The 16259-nt window shown below is 47.8% G+C and overlaps 1 protein-coding gene across 1 annotated transcript in view; it reads right to left on the bottom strand.

The window, feature by feature from the left end:
• LOC137435261 (contactin-associated protein-like 2) overlaps positions 1-15832 on the bottom strand; it is a 175787-nt gene extending 159955 nt beyond the window's left edge. Inside the window, exons 1-2 of the mRNA XM_078773729.1 lie at positions 15667-15832; positions 15402-15552 (exon numbers count right to left, since the gene is read on the bottom strand). Of these exons, the coding sequence (XP_078629855.1) occupies positions 15402-15552; positions 15667-15832 (317 nt within the window). The remainder of the gene's footprint in view (positions 1-15401; positions 15553-15666) is intronic.
• Between the last annotated feature and the right edge of the window lie 427 nt (positions 15833-16259).

Raw genomic sequence — 16259 nt, 5'->3', positions numbered from 1 at the left:
TTATCTCTTCATGACTTTTCCAATATCCTGAATGTTGACACTTTTATGAGTATTCATGAGTATTCACCCTCCCTTTGTTCTTTCTCAACCAAAGTTCTATACAGAAAGTTGTAAACAGGTTGCCACAGATGGCTGACCATCTCCTTATCTGAGTTAACCTATGAGTGGCCTTGATGAGCTTCCTCTAACTAACTGAACAACAGGATGGGACTATGGTGGGGGGACCGATGAGCCCATTCTGGGACCAATGAGCCCATTCTATCTCTGTATCTTGTGAGCTAACCCCACCCCTGATATTCCTTATATAAAGCAAGGTTTAATTGATTTAATTCAGAGCATCTTGTTGTACTGTTGGTCATTCCTTGTGAGTTTCAATGCAACTTTGCTGTCCTCAAGCTTGAGTACTCGAGTTCCAATAAATATATCCGTTGCTCCTTTCTTCTGAGTCCCAAGTCCTAAGTCTCAATTCCGACAACTGGTGGCAGCGGTGTCGATCAGTCTGTGCAGTCCGGGACGCGGTCCCAGGCAAGTGAGTGGTGAGACCAGCTAGCAATTGATCCGGGTCAGGTGAGCTGTGGGTTTTCTTTTGTTTTTTCCTTTATAGCATGGGGGTCAGTCCAAATTGTAACCCACTCTCTTGCTCGGATGCCGTTTGTTCCGTTCCCTGCTCGAACCTGATCCACGAACCTAAATTTAAATACGGACCGCTTGGGTCCCGGAGCAACTGACTGTTTATGGACTCGTCAGGGTAACGTTACGTAAGGGGGGTGCCCACGTTGGGCGCCCGAGGTTAAGGGGTAATAGATCTCTGGGTTGTGAGGGTAAGGATAAGGGCGGTGTCCCGATCCGAGGCCTACCCGGGAGACGTCGGAATTATAAGTAAGATTAGAAGTATTATAAGGGCGTAGGACGCCAGGAGAGTACAGTAAGGGTAGGTTAGAAGGCCGTACTTCGCGAGGCGGGCGAACCTCACGGGTACAAGGCTACGGGTCTCTCAGAGTTAGGTAGAAGGCCGTACTTCGCGAGGCGGGCGAACCTCACGAGTACAAGGCTACGTCGGTAAACTAAATTTTCCTAGGATGGGGAACTGGATGGGTAATAAGACTGTAAAGGCAGGTGAACCTCTTAGAAATACCCCAGCATTTTTCATGTTTCGGAGGTATGGCTATGATGCTGCGAGACCAGGGAAGTCATGGGTTGCGCTGACTAAGGATCTAGGTGAACCGTGGCCCAAAGGAGGGTCTTTTGCGCTGGAAAAATTGGACGTGTTGTATGGGGCATTAGAAAAGTTAGAACAGGACACGAAACACTTCCCACCTGACTATTGGAAAGTCTTTGGTTGATGGAAGGAAGAAGCGATGAAGTGACAGGCAAGATCGAAACAGGCCAGCCTGGCCGGTGAGGTATTAAAACTCAAGGGCCTGAGGAAACAGGTGAATAAAATGCAGGATGAAGCGGTTAAGGAAATAGAGAGGCAGGCTAACGAGTGACTGATGCCGCTCGTTGAAAGTCAAGTCCCCGTGGGAGGGTCAGGCAGATACCAAACCCCTACCCTCCCAGCCCTGAGCTCTGTCCCGGGGTTCCAGGCAACACCACCCTCCCTGCCCCACCCTTTTCACCCCAACTCACCCTTTCCACCCCGGTCTAAGAATCCCCTTTCTTTTGAATGATTGAGACATAAGGCGTTGTACACGACCCACTCAGGTCGTTGTGCTGTGAATTTTTGCGACTGTTCACACTGCTGAATGTGCGCAGTGGTTTGAAATGCGAGCTGGCTTGTCAGTCACGTGGTATGGAGAATGTATAGGGAAACGCATGATTTAAAATGCGTTGCCTAGGTTGGCAGGGGAGTGGCTGTTGGAGGTGCATGGTTGGAGTCGATCCGGTGTTCGCGCGACGTCTGAGAGACTCATTGGTATATGAATGAATGAATAAATGTATATATGGATGTCTGTCATTGAAGTATGTATTTGTGTCCATTGTGTGTGCCATGTGTCATTGACGCATGAAAGGGTTTCTTGTATTGATTGGTATTGGCTACTTGTGCGGTATGTATGGATGTGTGAGGTGTATTAGGCATGAATGACGTGGGAAAATAGTAAAGAAAATCTTGCTGAAATTAAACTATTGTGAGTTTTAAAAGGTTGCATAGAAAGCTTAGAAATAGTTAAGGGGGCGTAGAAACACTTACTCGGATATTTTCTCCAACCTGACGGTGTTGGAGAGTAGGTTGGAGGTTTTTGTATTTCTCCTGTGGCCTGTGATCCGACTGACAAGGTCCCAATGTATGATGTCATGGAGGAAAGACGTGTCTGCCTGTTTGTCTGATCGTAAGTCTGTGGTGTGATTTCACGGAGGGCCAAGGTTTAATCCAGTAAATGGGAGTTTTATGTTGTGGCAAGTGTGCGAGGGGGCACATCGGAGCACGCGAGTGGGGGTATTTGCGGGAGTGCACACCCGTGGTGAGTGTTACAGGGAAAGACATATGGGAACTTTTTATTTTCAATAAACAGACTAGGTTATTTTCTTGTTTATTTGTTTATTTACGAAAAATAAATAAATAACAGGGGGAGGTAGGTTAATGGTGGTTTGTTATTGTGAAGCTGCACATGGCTTGACAGGACATGGGAGCCAATGAGCTGTGTAATGAGAAAGATTAAAATTATGTCATGGTGTGAAATGCCGTAGAGGTGTGAAATACACACCTTTGGCCTGGAGGGGAGTTCTTTTGGTAACTTACTTCCATGATTTACGTTCCATTGGAAGGGGAATAGGAAAATATGGGAATAATATGGAACAAATCGACAAGACAAATTGGGGTACAAACTCACCATGGAAGGAGAATGGAGGTTATAGTTTCATTGTTGTGTCTGTCTGGCTGTCTAGCAGGCCATGGAGTTATATTTCTGAAACATGGATTTCGACAGTAAAGACAGGTGTGTACCCTGAGAAAATTGTGGGTTGTGGAGTGGGCACTTTGATGGGCAATGGGGGACAGATGTTGTGTGCAACAAAGGTAAATAGATTGGATTTTGGCAAGGTTGAGTGAGATATGTGATGGATGGGGTGTGAAGGCGAGTTATGGCAGCTCCAGGGAGCAGTCCTGGTGTTGGGTCTCATATAATTATGGTTAAAGTACATGTGCAGACAGGTGTGCTTCGGTTTGTATTACTGGCAGAGAAAAGACAACAAAGTGGCAAAGGTTACAGTTCCACAGAAGGAGAGCGAACAAGGAAAGTGGCTGGGCTGTTGATAAAACCGCTGGGTTTTATGTTGATTTAAGTTGTTGTGGATTTATGTTCAATTTTAATTTTAATTCCTATAGTCTAGTGCATATGGGACGGGGAAAATGGGAGATGACGTCAGTGTGCTCCGAGTATTGTAGTGATGGGGGAGCGCAATAATATAAGGGGTGACTGCAAAGCGCATGTTTCAGAAGGGAGTAGTTAGATCAAATGACGCTGTGTGTGTGTGTAGAAGAGTATTGTCTATTGAGCAGAGTATTGTGAGTGGGGGTGAGTGCATTGTATTGAATGAAGAAGCCTGGAGTCAGTGTGTGGGCACAGGTGTGCAAACCCAGGTGTATGGAGAATGGTTGTGTGAAATAACTTGTATGGAATGGATGGCTCGCTCGCTGACAGCTACAATCCATGTGGATTGTGACCGACGCTAACATTTCTATGAATGTATAAATGGAAAATAGTTATTTAAATAGATATTGTGTCATGACACAAAAGGTTGAACGTGCGATTCCAGGAATGAGCAAGTATTTTTGATATAAGCTGATGTTTCAAGTGACGATTTGAAATGTTGGAAGCTTAGATCAATCTTAAAGATACAAGCTTTTCATCTGTGAGCCGGAAGTCGACCATTTGTTTAATTTTAGATACTATACCTAATATTTACATGTAAATGCATGACTGGTCTGGATTTGGACTGCTCTGTGAGTTTTTGGGAAAACGGTATGTGTAGCTGGATTAAGTTTGAGTGGTTGTTTCATATACTCTGGGTACATGTGACTTAAAGGACGAATTGGACTTGCTGTGAACAGTGTAGATGCAAGAAGAGATAGACAGGGACACAATGAGCTGCTAGGTGAGCCATTGAGGTGGATTGGATGTTTTGTTGTTGTTTTTGGAAGTTCGGTTGTTGCATTGCCAAAGGTTTCTGTGTGATGTGGTATCTGTTGAAAGTGGATCACCTGTTGTCTTGTGTGGCATGAGCAGGGATGTATGTAACTGTATGTAACTGCCTGGGTTCAGGAAAATAACTTCAGTTGCAATTTGGTTTAAATTAAAGGTTAACGTTAGCTGGAAATTGGACAAAGTCAAAAGTTTGACCAAAACCAAAAGTGGTGGTTGGACCAAAAGTCCAAAGTGGAAATTGTCAAAAGTGCTTTAAAAAGCTACGTCCAATTTCATTTTGCCATTTGTAGAAGAAAATTCACTGCATTTAACATGCGTTTCCTTTAAACGGGCTTGGTCGGGCCAGCGTACATTTCAGCCAAAGTCTTATCTGGTTCACTCCCACACCAGGCCCGACTCGTGCTGCGACCTTGGTTGAACTGTCGGTTTAATTTGCACAGGAAATGAAATAAGGGGATTATAATGGGAGAAAGTGAACATTTGTGGATCTGAGGACAAGCTGGTTTGAATGTGTACCTGGGGTTTTCTGTGTGTCACAGTGTCTGTGTCTGTCTGTCTGTCACACTGGACTCTTGGATGGGTTTTCATGAGACGAATTTCAGACAAAACCCTCTTTGTTATTTCAGAATTGATCTGCACCCCACCTCACTGTGAAATGGACAGGTTGTGTGTGTGTCTCAGAGGTTTATGGACAACGGGGAGTGGCTGGTGCGAAGGGAGTGGTTGGGAAAGATGGACCCCCTTCACGAATACCCGTGGATAGTAGTTTAAAATAGGTAGAGGGTACAGGTAAATTGTGGTGGATATGGGCTGTGGTGCGCGTGGTAGAATTGGAAGGGCTACTCCAAAGCATTTTGCTTCCCCGCGCTATTGCGGTGATAAATGTCGCGGCCATCAAAGGGCGGACACTGACGTTGTTCGGGGCAATGCAAGGGCGGACGAGACGGCAGGAAAAGCCGCCAACCAAAGGATGGACAGGTACGATAGTAAAGTAGATATTGACCGCCTTGGCAATAGTCCTTGGAATCGTGGTTTGTTGTGTACTAATCGAGGCTTTAGTCCTTGCGTGTGTGAGAAAGTTTACCACAGGATGGACACTGAAGACGACACCAGAAAAGGCCATGGTGATGACCGACAAGCTGACCGTGGGTCCAGATGACACACCAGCCGTCGACGCAACTGCAGATCGCGGATCCTGGAACGACGACCCGAACGAGTCACTGGGCTGCGACAATGAGATCTCCGCTTCCGAAGATTGTTCTTCCATTGTTGATATTACTGATAATAATGTCGATTACACATTTGCAGACCTTGAAGCATTTCAGGCTGCCAGAAGGCCGATTCCTCTGGGCCCCAACGCGTCGCATGCAGACGTCAACGAGTTCCTAAAGGACTCCTCTCATTTCTTCTCGATGTGTACGGCTATGACTGTTGCTGACCGCCGACGCCGCAAGCCTACGCCACCTGAGAATAATGTTACTGATGATGTTACCGGTGATGATGGGGGCCACATGCAAGGGCCCCCGGCTGATGTTTATGTCTCAATGCAGGCTTTGCCTCTTTATGTATCACGAGCTCATCTTCATGTCTCACAAGCCCACAGTGAGTCAAACGCCACTGACCCAGTCCGGGATTTGGACCCTGCTGCTATCCCAAGCCCGGATGGAGAGGAACTCGATCATGAAGATACTCCGAGTTCCGAATCTGATTGTTTTGGAGATACGCCCGTGAATAACAGCGCTGAAAGCAGCATCGCCTCGGACGATCTCGACTTTGACCCAAAGGAAGTTGCTCTCCCTCCTTTGGACCGTTTTGCATTGTTTTATGGCCATAGGTTTGAGCCACCTGATACTGACGATGTTGTGTCTTCCCCAGATCACCAGCATGTAAGGGACCTCATGAACATGAATATCGATTGAGCGCTGACGATTTCCAAGGATTTCTCCTGGGGAAGCCTGGGCGAGCTCCAGTCGGGGAGGAGTCCGGCCGCACCTCTGTGGACCAAGGGTGGGTCAGGAGATCTTCCTGGGTGTGGACCCCGGTGGAACCAGAGGTCTTCGTTGGGGATCTGACACGCTATTCGATCTTCATGTCTCTACGGTCTCACCTCATACACCCATCTACACCCGACTTACATCATACATCCACTAACACCCACTTGCACCCAGACGCCCACGGATCTTCCTGCTGAGTGCGCTGTGCGGTACGGGGTACGAGACATGCTCACTGGGAGGCATCCGTGTGGTATGTTTAGTGAATCTTTTACACTGTCTGTTTTGCCTCACTTGGAGGTTTTTCCTTTATGCCATTTGTTCACCCTGCTTCTACGGCCTTACAGTGCATACTCACATACAGACGCGAATCATCCTACTGGGTACTGTGTGGTGCTTTGCGTGCGGGACATGCTCACCGGCTGCCTTCGCGTGATATGTTGAATGGCTTTTCTGATTTGATTCATTTCTGCTTTGTTTTGAAATAAAGGCCTTTGATTGGCTCATAGATAACTTTGTATCTTAGATCCAAAAGGGCGGTATGTAGGGAGCTATTATGCCCCTCCCCCTTTGTTATTATGCTGCTTTACCAATTACCAAGTATAACCAATTATATGTTCTGTTTTCCTTATTACTGAACTCTTTATAATACTTAAGTTCTTTCTTGTGCTTTGAGGATGTGTAATATCCTAATAAGGAGTTCTTTCCTGTGTGCTCTTAGCCTGTGTGGGCACAATCTTTCAGTTCTCCTCAGCTGGCCTTGGCTACAGTTCTTATCTCTTCATGACTTTTCCAATATCCTGAATGTTGACACTTTTATGAGTATTCATGAGTATTCACCCTCCCTTTGTTCTTTCTCAACCAAAGTTCTATACAGAAAGTTGTAAACAGGTTGCCACAGATGGCTGACCATCTCCTTATCTGAGTTAACCTATGAGTGGCCTTGATGAGCTTCCTCTAACTAACTGAACAACAGGATGGGACTATGGTGGGGGGACCGATGAGCCCATTCTGGGACCAATGAGCCCATTCTATCTCTGTATCTTGTGAGCTAACCCCACCCCTGATATTCCTTATATAAAGCAAGGTTTAATTGATTTAATTCAGAGCATCTTGTTGTACTGTTGGTCATTCCTTGTGAGTTTCAATGCAACTTTGCTGTCCTCAAGCTTGAGTACTCGAGTTCCAATAAATATATCCGTTGCTCCTTTCTTCTGAGTCCCAAGTCCTAAGTCTCAATTCCGACATATATATATATATATATATATATATATATATATATATATATATATATATATATATATATATATATTGTTGTGGATATGAGAATGTTTATTTATTTTATTGTTGTGTAATGAATTGTGGTAAAATGTCACCTTCCTTCCTGCATTTGTTGTTGTATAAAGATCAAAGGGCGTTCCCGTAGTTAATTCCATAAAGCATACACGAAGGACACCAGTTTGAGTACCAGTTCACTGGTAATTCCCTGCTTGTCGTTAAAAAAAGGCGGCAAAAAGGGTTGGCGTCAGGAAGGGCATCCGGCCGTAAAACATTGCTTCAAAAAGGGGACCGAAAAACAACAACAACCACAGTTCCCGAAAAAGGCCAACCCCCGCTTGCGGGGAAAAATGGCCTCTAAAGGTGGTTATACACGAAGGACACCATATATATTTGTTGACAGTTATTTCCTTATTATGTGTATTAGGGTAAGGCCTTGTCTTCCATTAACTTAATACTCCATTGCACTGAATTACATAAAATAGATCCCCTTTCAATTCCCTCAAAGCCTCCATTACCAACTGCATTCCCCTTTTTGCATCCTTTCCGACTGAATTGGGCGGTTTGCTGCAATTGCCACCATTGAACATGTGCTCGGGTCGGGGAAGAAAGGCGTGTCCCCACCTCGTCATAAAGGGGAGGAGTGAGTCAGCCCCACTCAACCAACCAAGAACAAGGGGTTGGACTTGGAGAGGGTGTGGAGAGAAACATCAAGGAGGTTCGCGAAGGTTCAGGGGCGTGGCATATATAACCCGCAGAAGACGCCCCCACCTCAGACGAGTCCTGAAAAAAGCACGCGACGTCCACACAGCGGCACGAGCAGACGATTGAGGCAGCAGATGAGTTCGGAGAAGTGCGAGAGAAGTGCGGGGAAGCCTTGACAGAAGTGCGAAACAAGAAGCGCGGGGAAGCCTTTGACAGAAGTGCGAAGTAAGAAGTGCAACGAAAGAGTTGCGCCCCACCAGTAGTTTTGGCTCCACCAGCAGTTGACTCCACCAGGCCGCTTCGACCCGTTACCCCGCGGGAACCAGATTGCGGTGGCATCGGTGGCCGTCGAGGTCCAGCCCGACGTCCCATGCGGAATCAAGCCTGAACCATCTGCCCCAGCTGAACCTTCCCATTCCTCCTTCCAGCATTCATTCCTGCCATTCTATCCTTCTTGTGTACGTGAGTTTGTTTTGTTTGTTCTGTCCCTGGGTTAATTAAGACTGCTATAGGTAAGCTAGGAATTTGCACTGTGTCCTTCTGGTCCACCCCTCTTTCTGTTTTATTTTCTTATCTTTCCTCCTCCTTGGTTTTGTTTGATTGTGTAAATAGTAATAAATTATATTCGTATGTCCACCCTTTTGCTTTGGTGTTCTTCTTCTTCACATCCTTCGCTTTAGTCTTTTCCCCATTGAATATCTGTGGCGCGATTTTGGCCAACGTTCAGGAATCGGGTTAGTCGGGGTCCCTGTTCGGGCGCAGCGGCCATCCGCTTGGCCAATCAACATCCTAGGCCGCGTCCGTAACAAGTGGTGTCAGGAGTGTCGGATTCGGACCTGAAGCGCTTAGCGCGCTCAAATTACGAGTGGCCCAAAAATTGTATTTTATAAAATCCTAAATTTGAAAGTCGCGCCATGGCTGGTCAAGGCGACGGGATGCCGGTGGGAGAGATAGACGGGGTAGAATCGACCCAGGACCTCGGGGAAATGTATGTGGAGGAAAGGGAGGAGGAGAACAATGGCAATGTGGTTGAGGGGGTTTCAGGCACGCAAAATGGCGCCCTCGCGCACAAGGTTTCAGGCGCGCAAAATGGCGCCCTCGCGCACGAGGTTTCAGGCGCGCAAAAAGGCGCCTCGCAAGAGCGCGCGGTAGCCGCGCCCGCTGCACCAATGGGGGTGGTCCAAATGCAGGCCCTCATGGAGCAATTTATGACGCAAATGCAGGCGTCCCTCAACCTGCAGAGGGACAAGATGAGGGCTAATAGTCAGCAATTGGGGAACCAGATGGATGCTCAGGGTCAGCAATTGAGGAGTCAAATGAGGGACGAAGCAAGGGGTACCAGTGAACGGTTAGACAATAAATTTGAGAAGATAGACAGCAAATTTGAGAGGCTAGGAAGCAAAATGGAGCGAATCGGCAAAATTGGGGACAGAATGGGTGACCGCATGCAAAAATGTGGGGAGACCATGGATCGCATGGTGGGCGAGAGGGTCCCAAGGGTGCACGAGGAGGTAACGTGGGTCGAGAAGCGCTGGTTGAGCGAGGCGGAGGAAAGCGTGGGTACAATGACGGGTATAGAGATCGCGACCCGGGGTATGGGACAGCCGGCGACTGCTGAGGTAGGAGAGAAAATTTTATTAAAGCCAGCGGTCGTCGAGGCGAATAAGGAAAAAACAGTAATGAGTATAATTGAAATTGTAGAAACGACAGACGTAGAAGAGCAACAGTCGGAGGGAAGGAATGGAAATTGCTCAAAGTCTGAATGCACATCCTGATGCCGTACTTGCTAATCCTTATAAAGATTTGCAGGTGCGCGTGGAGAAGGGAATCCCCCAGGTGAGTCGTGCTGTGTATTGTGCGGGGAGATTTTGCAGGAGGATGTTTGACGACAAGAGAATTGTCGCGCGATTGGAATTGAGGAAGCACCCGGGCGTTGGTGAAGGGTCGCGTGTGGAAAAAAAGTGTGCGTCAAGGGGTGAGCGTGTTACGAAGCGCGAGTGTGATACCGAGTGCGAGCGAGAATGCACGTCGGGGTGTACGGAGTGTGACACAGGGAGAGAGAGCGATACGGAGTGTACGTGTGAGGGTGAGTGTGACACGGAGAGTAAGGTGGTGGTGGAACGTGTGCGAGGAAGCACACCTGAGTTGGTCGTGGCGCAGGTGTGGGAGAGCCAATCTGAGCACGTTAGTGGGTGGATGCAAGAGTGCACGCCCATGGTGAGTGGTACGGAGTACGTACCGAGGGAGAGTGCGCAAGACGGTGCGCGAGGTGTGTTAAGGGAGTGTGCGAACGGCGAGTGTGCGCGAGAGGTGTGGTGTGTAACAGGGAGTGCGTTGGTGGAATGTACGGATGGCGTTGGAACGCCGGGTTTTGTGAGTGTCAAAAGGGTCGCGTGTGCGTGTGGGCATGCGAGTAAAGCATCGACGTTGAACGGGGCAGCGTTTAGGGCGACGGATAGCCGATGCGAGCACTCGGGGCGCTGTGCGCTTTGTTGGATGCCAGGCCCGGCGCGGATCGATGCTGCGTTGCTTCTCTTCGAAGCGTCGTTGCCGATTCGGGCTTGGCCCCGCCCTGCACGGTCGAGTCCGGGCCTTGTCGGGCGAGGCGACCGGTCCGGTTTAAGGGTGAGTGGGAGGAAGCGGAACAGTGCCCCCTGGCGGGGGCGGGGTTCCGACCGGGCGAGCCTTGGTCATCGGGCCCGGGACCGCAAGGTACCGCGCCGAGATGGTGCGTGGAATCTCGGCCCGACCAAACCACCTCCCTTGAACCGAAAGCCGGACGGATTCAACCTGCAGGCGACCAAACCACCCGCGTTCATTGTTCGGCTTTGCGAAGCCGAGTTTTAATGATGTGACGACGCACCGAGGCTCAGATAAAGCGGACTGTGAGGATGATGATAGTGATAGTGTTTTGGACCCGAAATTAGAAAAACAAAATTTGATGATTGGCAAAGGATTGGCAGAGTGATAATTGGTAATGGTAGAGTGATTGGTAGTGATTGGCAACATTTTAATTCGCTGGAATTTGGTGTGCAAAATTGGTAGTGGAAGATACCCGATGTGGTGGGATGGCAACTCTGCCATCTCTCACAGCGGGGGCAAAGGAGCAATAGATTTATGGGGTTGGCAGTGAAAACTAGCCCGGGAGGGTTAGGATATAGTGTGTAGGGATCTAGAAAAGATTGACCTTAGGTAACGGTAAGGTTTAGGTAGTGACAATGATACCTGTAGTGGGGACGCAGGTAGATTAGAGTGGATGATAATGACGTGGTATGTGCTTAGTTTAAAGGGAAGATGGGGAGCACTAAGTTAGCAGGGCAACAGGTAGTTCAGATGATGCCGTGTGTTTGAGGATCAGAAGTGTATTGAGCAGGGTATGAGTAAATGATTGTGAGTTGTAGTGTGATTGCACAGGTCTGCAACTGAACAGGTGGATGGAGCAGTTTATGAGTGAGTGATAGTGATGTGAGTTGTGCTGACCAAATGGTCCAGGAAGGAAGGAGGGTGCAGGTAGCACCAGGTGTGATTGCAAAGGTGTGCAACAACAGGTGAATGGAGAACCGGTGTGTGGAATATATGGAGTATTGGAATGGATGGTCGTGGGGTGAGTATGGTGGAAACTGTGGAGTGGAGTGGATGGTGCGAAGGTGTGAATGGGGGAAGGATGGACCCCATCACGAATACCCGGGGAGGTTAGTGTAAGTGTTAGGTAGAGGGTACAGGTAAATTGTGGTTGGATATTGGCATCTGTGGTGCATGGTGGAAGAATGGTATTTGGATGGGTGCATTAGTGACGTGGAAATGGCTGGGCATGTAGCCTGTTAGTGTGTGTAGTTGGTTTGGGCACTCCACCACTGTGAGGGTGTCGGCCAGGTGAGGCCGCAGGTGGGCTCTGGGAGCCGGTAGTTGTTGTGGATGGGGCCCGAGGATCCGGAGGATGGACCCGGGTAGCCCAGTGCCAGAGGGCACCAAGGGGTGACAGAGCCAGGAGGGGCCTTCCCCAGTTAGTTAGGTTAGGGTGAGGAGCTAGGTAAGCTCGGGTGGCAACTGCAGTGGTGGAGGTGTGCAGGTGGGTAGACCTGCTGGGAGAGCTACACGCCCCAGTCCTGAAATTGTGCAAGGGCACAGGGAGATGAATCGGGGGAGTGAGACCCCAAATTGAGAAGCACCACAGTTTGGCCAATGGGAATTGGTTTTTAGAACCCATAGTGTAAGTTGGCCAATGGATTGGCAGGGAAAGACCCCGGGTAGTGTAAAGTGTGTTAATGTCATTTAGAGGATAGTTAGGATTAAGAATCTCCTCGCACCATCTGCATCCACTCACCTGGGATGACGTACCTCCACACCATGCCAGGTTGTTTTTATTATTTTTATGATGCAAATGTTTTGGATTGAGACGCATCATGACGTGGGTGTGACATTGTGCTTTGTTGTTCCATCTCTCCCTCCTTATGAGGATTGATGATGAATTGGGTGATGGCAAATTTTGGTTAGAGGGATTGTGGAGACGAATTTGGTATAGGGGAAATATGGGGAAGATGTGACATTGGCGACGAATTTGTAAAGGTGTAGATTTTGTAAATATGGGGTAAGGGCAAGGGTAGAGTAGGTGACAGGGGGGGTGACGTACGGTAGGGACGAGCTTTCTCACTTCGCTCTCCGTACGCACTTCGCCTTGCATTGCCTGTATTGATGTGTACCCTTGTGACCTTACCCCTCGCTCATCTGTCTTTTCCCCCCTTTGTCTCCCACATGAGGACCTGTGCGCCACTGGGCGCCGAGGGGAGCGTGCATGAGTCCGCCATTGTGCGCCCGGAACTCCCAGAACCAGCTGTCTGCATCGATGCACCACCTTATGGACCACATGTCTGTGGCCGAGCACCACTTATGGACCCCATGGGTTGGGGCAAGGCCCCTCTGCTGGAACCGGCCACGATGGCCCAAGATCTTGCTTGCGGACCCGGTGAGGTGGCACCAAGCCCACAGGTGAACCACTCATAGTCGGCCCCTGTGGGCCACAAATAAAAATGGACACATTTTGTGCACTTTTATTTCCACCAAATAGGCAGCAAAACACAAGTTGACAACAACTGGAAGAAACCAAAAAGCCAGCAGAGGACGCCGAAGAGCAAGAGACCACCAGCAGGGTTAGGGGTTGTTTAGTTATTTTTATTATTGAACTGTGGTGACTGTGCACCGATTGGTGCTTGAGGGTGCTTTGGTGCTTTCTGGTGCGTCGATGCAGGGCAGACTGTCTCCCCCCCCCCCCCCCCCCCCCAGAAAGAACAATCACAGGTCCTGGGTTGGGTTTTGTAAATAAAGTAACGTCATTGTAAATAATGCTCCCCACCGTAAATGTGTAGTTTGAAGACAATTCCGCAATTCGGTTAGCTGTGGGCGTGAGTCTGTTAGGTAGGGTGCAATGGAGCAGCGGGACATATTTATTGGTGTTTTAAAACTGTCACACTCAGGGTCAGGTTAAAAGTAGAGGGAACTACACCTATGTGCCACACTAAGGTAAAAGTTATAGGCCCGGGCCGTGCCTAAGGGGAGGAGGGTGCAGTGTTGTGGATATGAGAATGTTGTTTTTTTTATTGTTGTGTAATGAATTGTGGTAAAATGTCACCCTCCTTCCTGCATTTGTTGTTGTATAAAGATCAAAGGGCGTTCCCGTAGTTAATTCCATAAAGCATACACGAAGGACACCATATATCTTTGTTGACAGTTATTTCCTTATTATGTGTATTAGGGTAAGGCCTTGTCTTCCATTAACTTAATACTCCATTGCACTGAATTACATAAAATAGATCCCCTTTCAATTCCCTCAAAGCCTCCATTACCAACTGCATTCCCCTTTTTGCATTCCTTTGCCGACTGAATTGGGTGGTTTGCTGCAATTGCCGCCATTGAACATGTGCTTGGGTCGGGGAAGAAAGGCGTGTGCCCACCTCGTCATAAAGGGGAGGAGTGAGTCAGCCCCACTCAACCAACCAAGAACAAGGGGTTGGACTTGGAGAGGGTGTGGAGAGAAACATCAAGGAGGTTCGCGAAGGTTCAGGGGCGTGGCATATATAACCCGCAGAAGACGCCCCCACCTCAGACAAGTCCTGAAAAAAGCACGCGACGTCCACACAGCGGCACGAGCAGACGATTGAGGCAGCAGATGAGTTCGGAGAAGTGCGAGAGAAGCACGGGGAAGCCTTGACAGAAGTGCGAAGTAAGAAGTGCAACGAAAGAGTTGCACCCCACCAGTAGTTTTGGCTCCACCAGCAGTTGACTCCACCAGGCCGCTTCGACCCGTTACCCCGCGGGAACCAGATTGCGGTGGCATCGGTGGCTGTCGAGGTCCAGCCCGACGTCCCGTGCGGAATCAAGCCCAAACCATCTGCCCCAGCTGAACCTTCCCATTCCTCCTTCCAGCATTCATTCCTGCCATTCTATCCTTCTTGTGTACGTGAGTTTGTTTTGTTTGTTCTGTCCCTGGGTTAATTAAGACTGCTATAGGTAAGCTAGGAATTTGCACTGTGTCCTTCTGGTCCGTCCCTCTTTCTATTTTATTTTCTTATCTTTCCTCCTCCTTGGTTTCTTTGATTGTGTAAATAGTAATAAATTATATTCGTATTTCCACCCTTTTGCTTTGGTGTTCTTCTTCTTCACATCCTTCGCTTTAGTCTTTTCCCCATTGAATATCTGTGGCGCGATTTTGGCCAACGTTCAGGAATCGGGTTAGTCGGGGTCCCTGTTCGGGCGCAGCGGCCATCCGGTCGGCCAATCAACATCCTAGCCGCGTCCGTAACAATATATATATACATATATATATATATATATACATACAGCATATAATCTCAAAATAATTCATGCTGTGTTCTCCAACCTTCAATTGAAACAAATAAATGATTTAATGTATCGTACCTCAACTAACGTATCTCAAGAGTGAAAGGTTGGTGGAGGCACGTCTTGTTGCATGTTGGTAACTGAAATGTTGTCATTTATTTGTTTCAATTATCATAAATATTGGAGAACTCAGCATTGATTCATTTGATTTTACACCCAACCGAAAATCTTCACCTGGTAAATGTCGAAAAAAAAACTCAACGTGAAATGTTTATACGAGAAGTATGAAATAAACATGGCAATAATGTCTCAGCAAGGAAAGTATGATGCTCGAGCAAAAACAAACAGGTAGCTAGATATGAGTACGCATCCTCCTGTGCCTTCCCTCTTCAAATGCATGCATGGAACATCCAATTATCCCACTCACAGCAGTTCCCAGCTCCCCTACCTGTCCACAATGCTGCACATATCACGCTGCACCCCTGAGCCATTTCCAAGCAGGTCAAGGCCTGCAAACTGGTGGTTCAGCTGCACTGAGCGCAGGCAGCCCAGAAAGGTCGGGCCGAGTGCCCAACAGCTACCAACAGCAGGAGGACATCCTTGGGGAGTAGTATAAATGAGCAAAGTATCGTCTCAAGGACATGATAAAAGTTTGATCAAGCTTATCACATGCCAAGATAATGAGAGGTGAAATGGTATGGTATTGGGCTCACCACCAAGATAAACAACATCCCCGGTCGTGATCTCGAGTGAACTCATCGAGCGTACAGATGATGGTTCATCACCATCCACCATCAGAGAGGCAAAATTTCGACGCAAGAGAACCTCAACAGTATGCCACTGGCCGTTCCCGAGACCAGATCCTGCAGTACACCACATTTCCTGCACATTCGCAAGTTGTGCAGCACATTTTCCCAAAAAAAGTAAATTGTCCTCAACAATACACAGCATGATCATAATTTTTTTTAATGCACCATCATCATCGAAAGTACTTTTGTTCTGAAATATTTTAGAGAGAAAAAGGGTCTACAAAGTCTAATTTTGAAATCTGCTAAGTTTGACAACTTTCCATAAGTTTTGAACCATTAAAGAGGTCCATGTAAATATTTCCCCTGCATTATAAATTATTATTACCCTGTACTCCATGTGAACATTTCACTGCAGCAATGAATTTATACGATTCAAATGTTTGGATGTTATAATGGGCTTGTTTTTCAGTTGCAAAGGATTTTGAAACATGAAATTATTTGGCATAATGTCAGCAATACAGTGCCTTCAGAAAGTATTCACACCCCTTGACTTTTTC

The sequence above is a fragment of the Myxine glutinosa genome, chromosome 1, assembly GCF_964187855.1.
Source record: "Myxine glutinosa chromosome 1, kmMyxGlut1.1, whole genome shotgun sequence".
NCBI classification, from domain to species: Eukaryota; Metazoa; Chordata; class Myxini; order Myxiniformes; family Myxinidae; genus Myxine; species Myxine glutinosa.
This window is presented reverse-complemented; position numbering and strand designations above follow the sequence as displayed.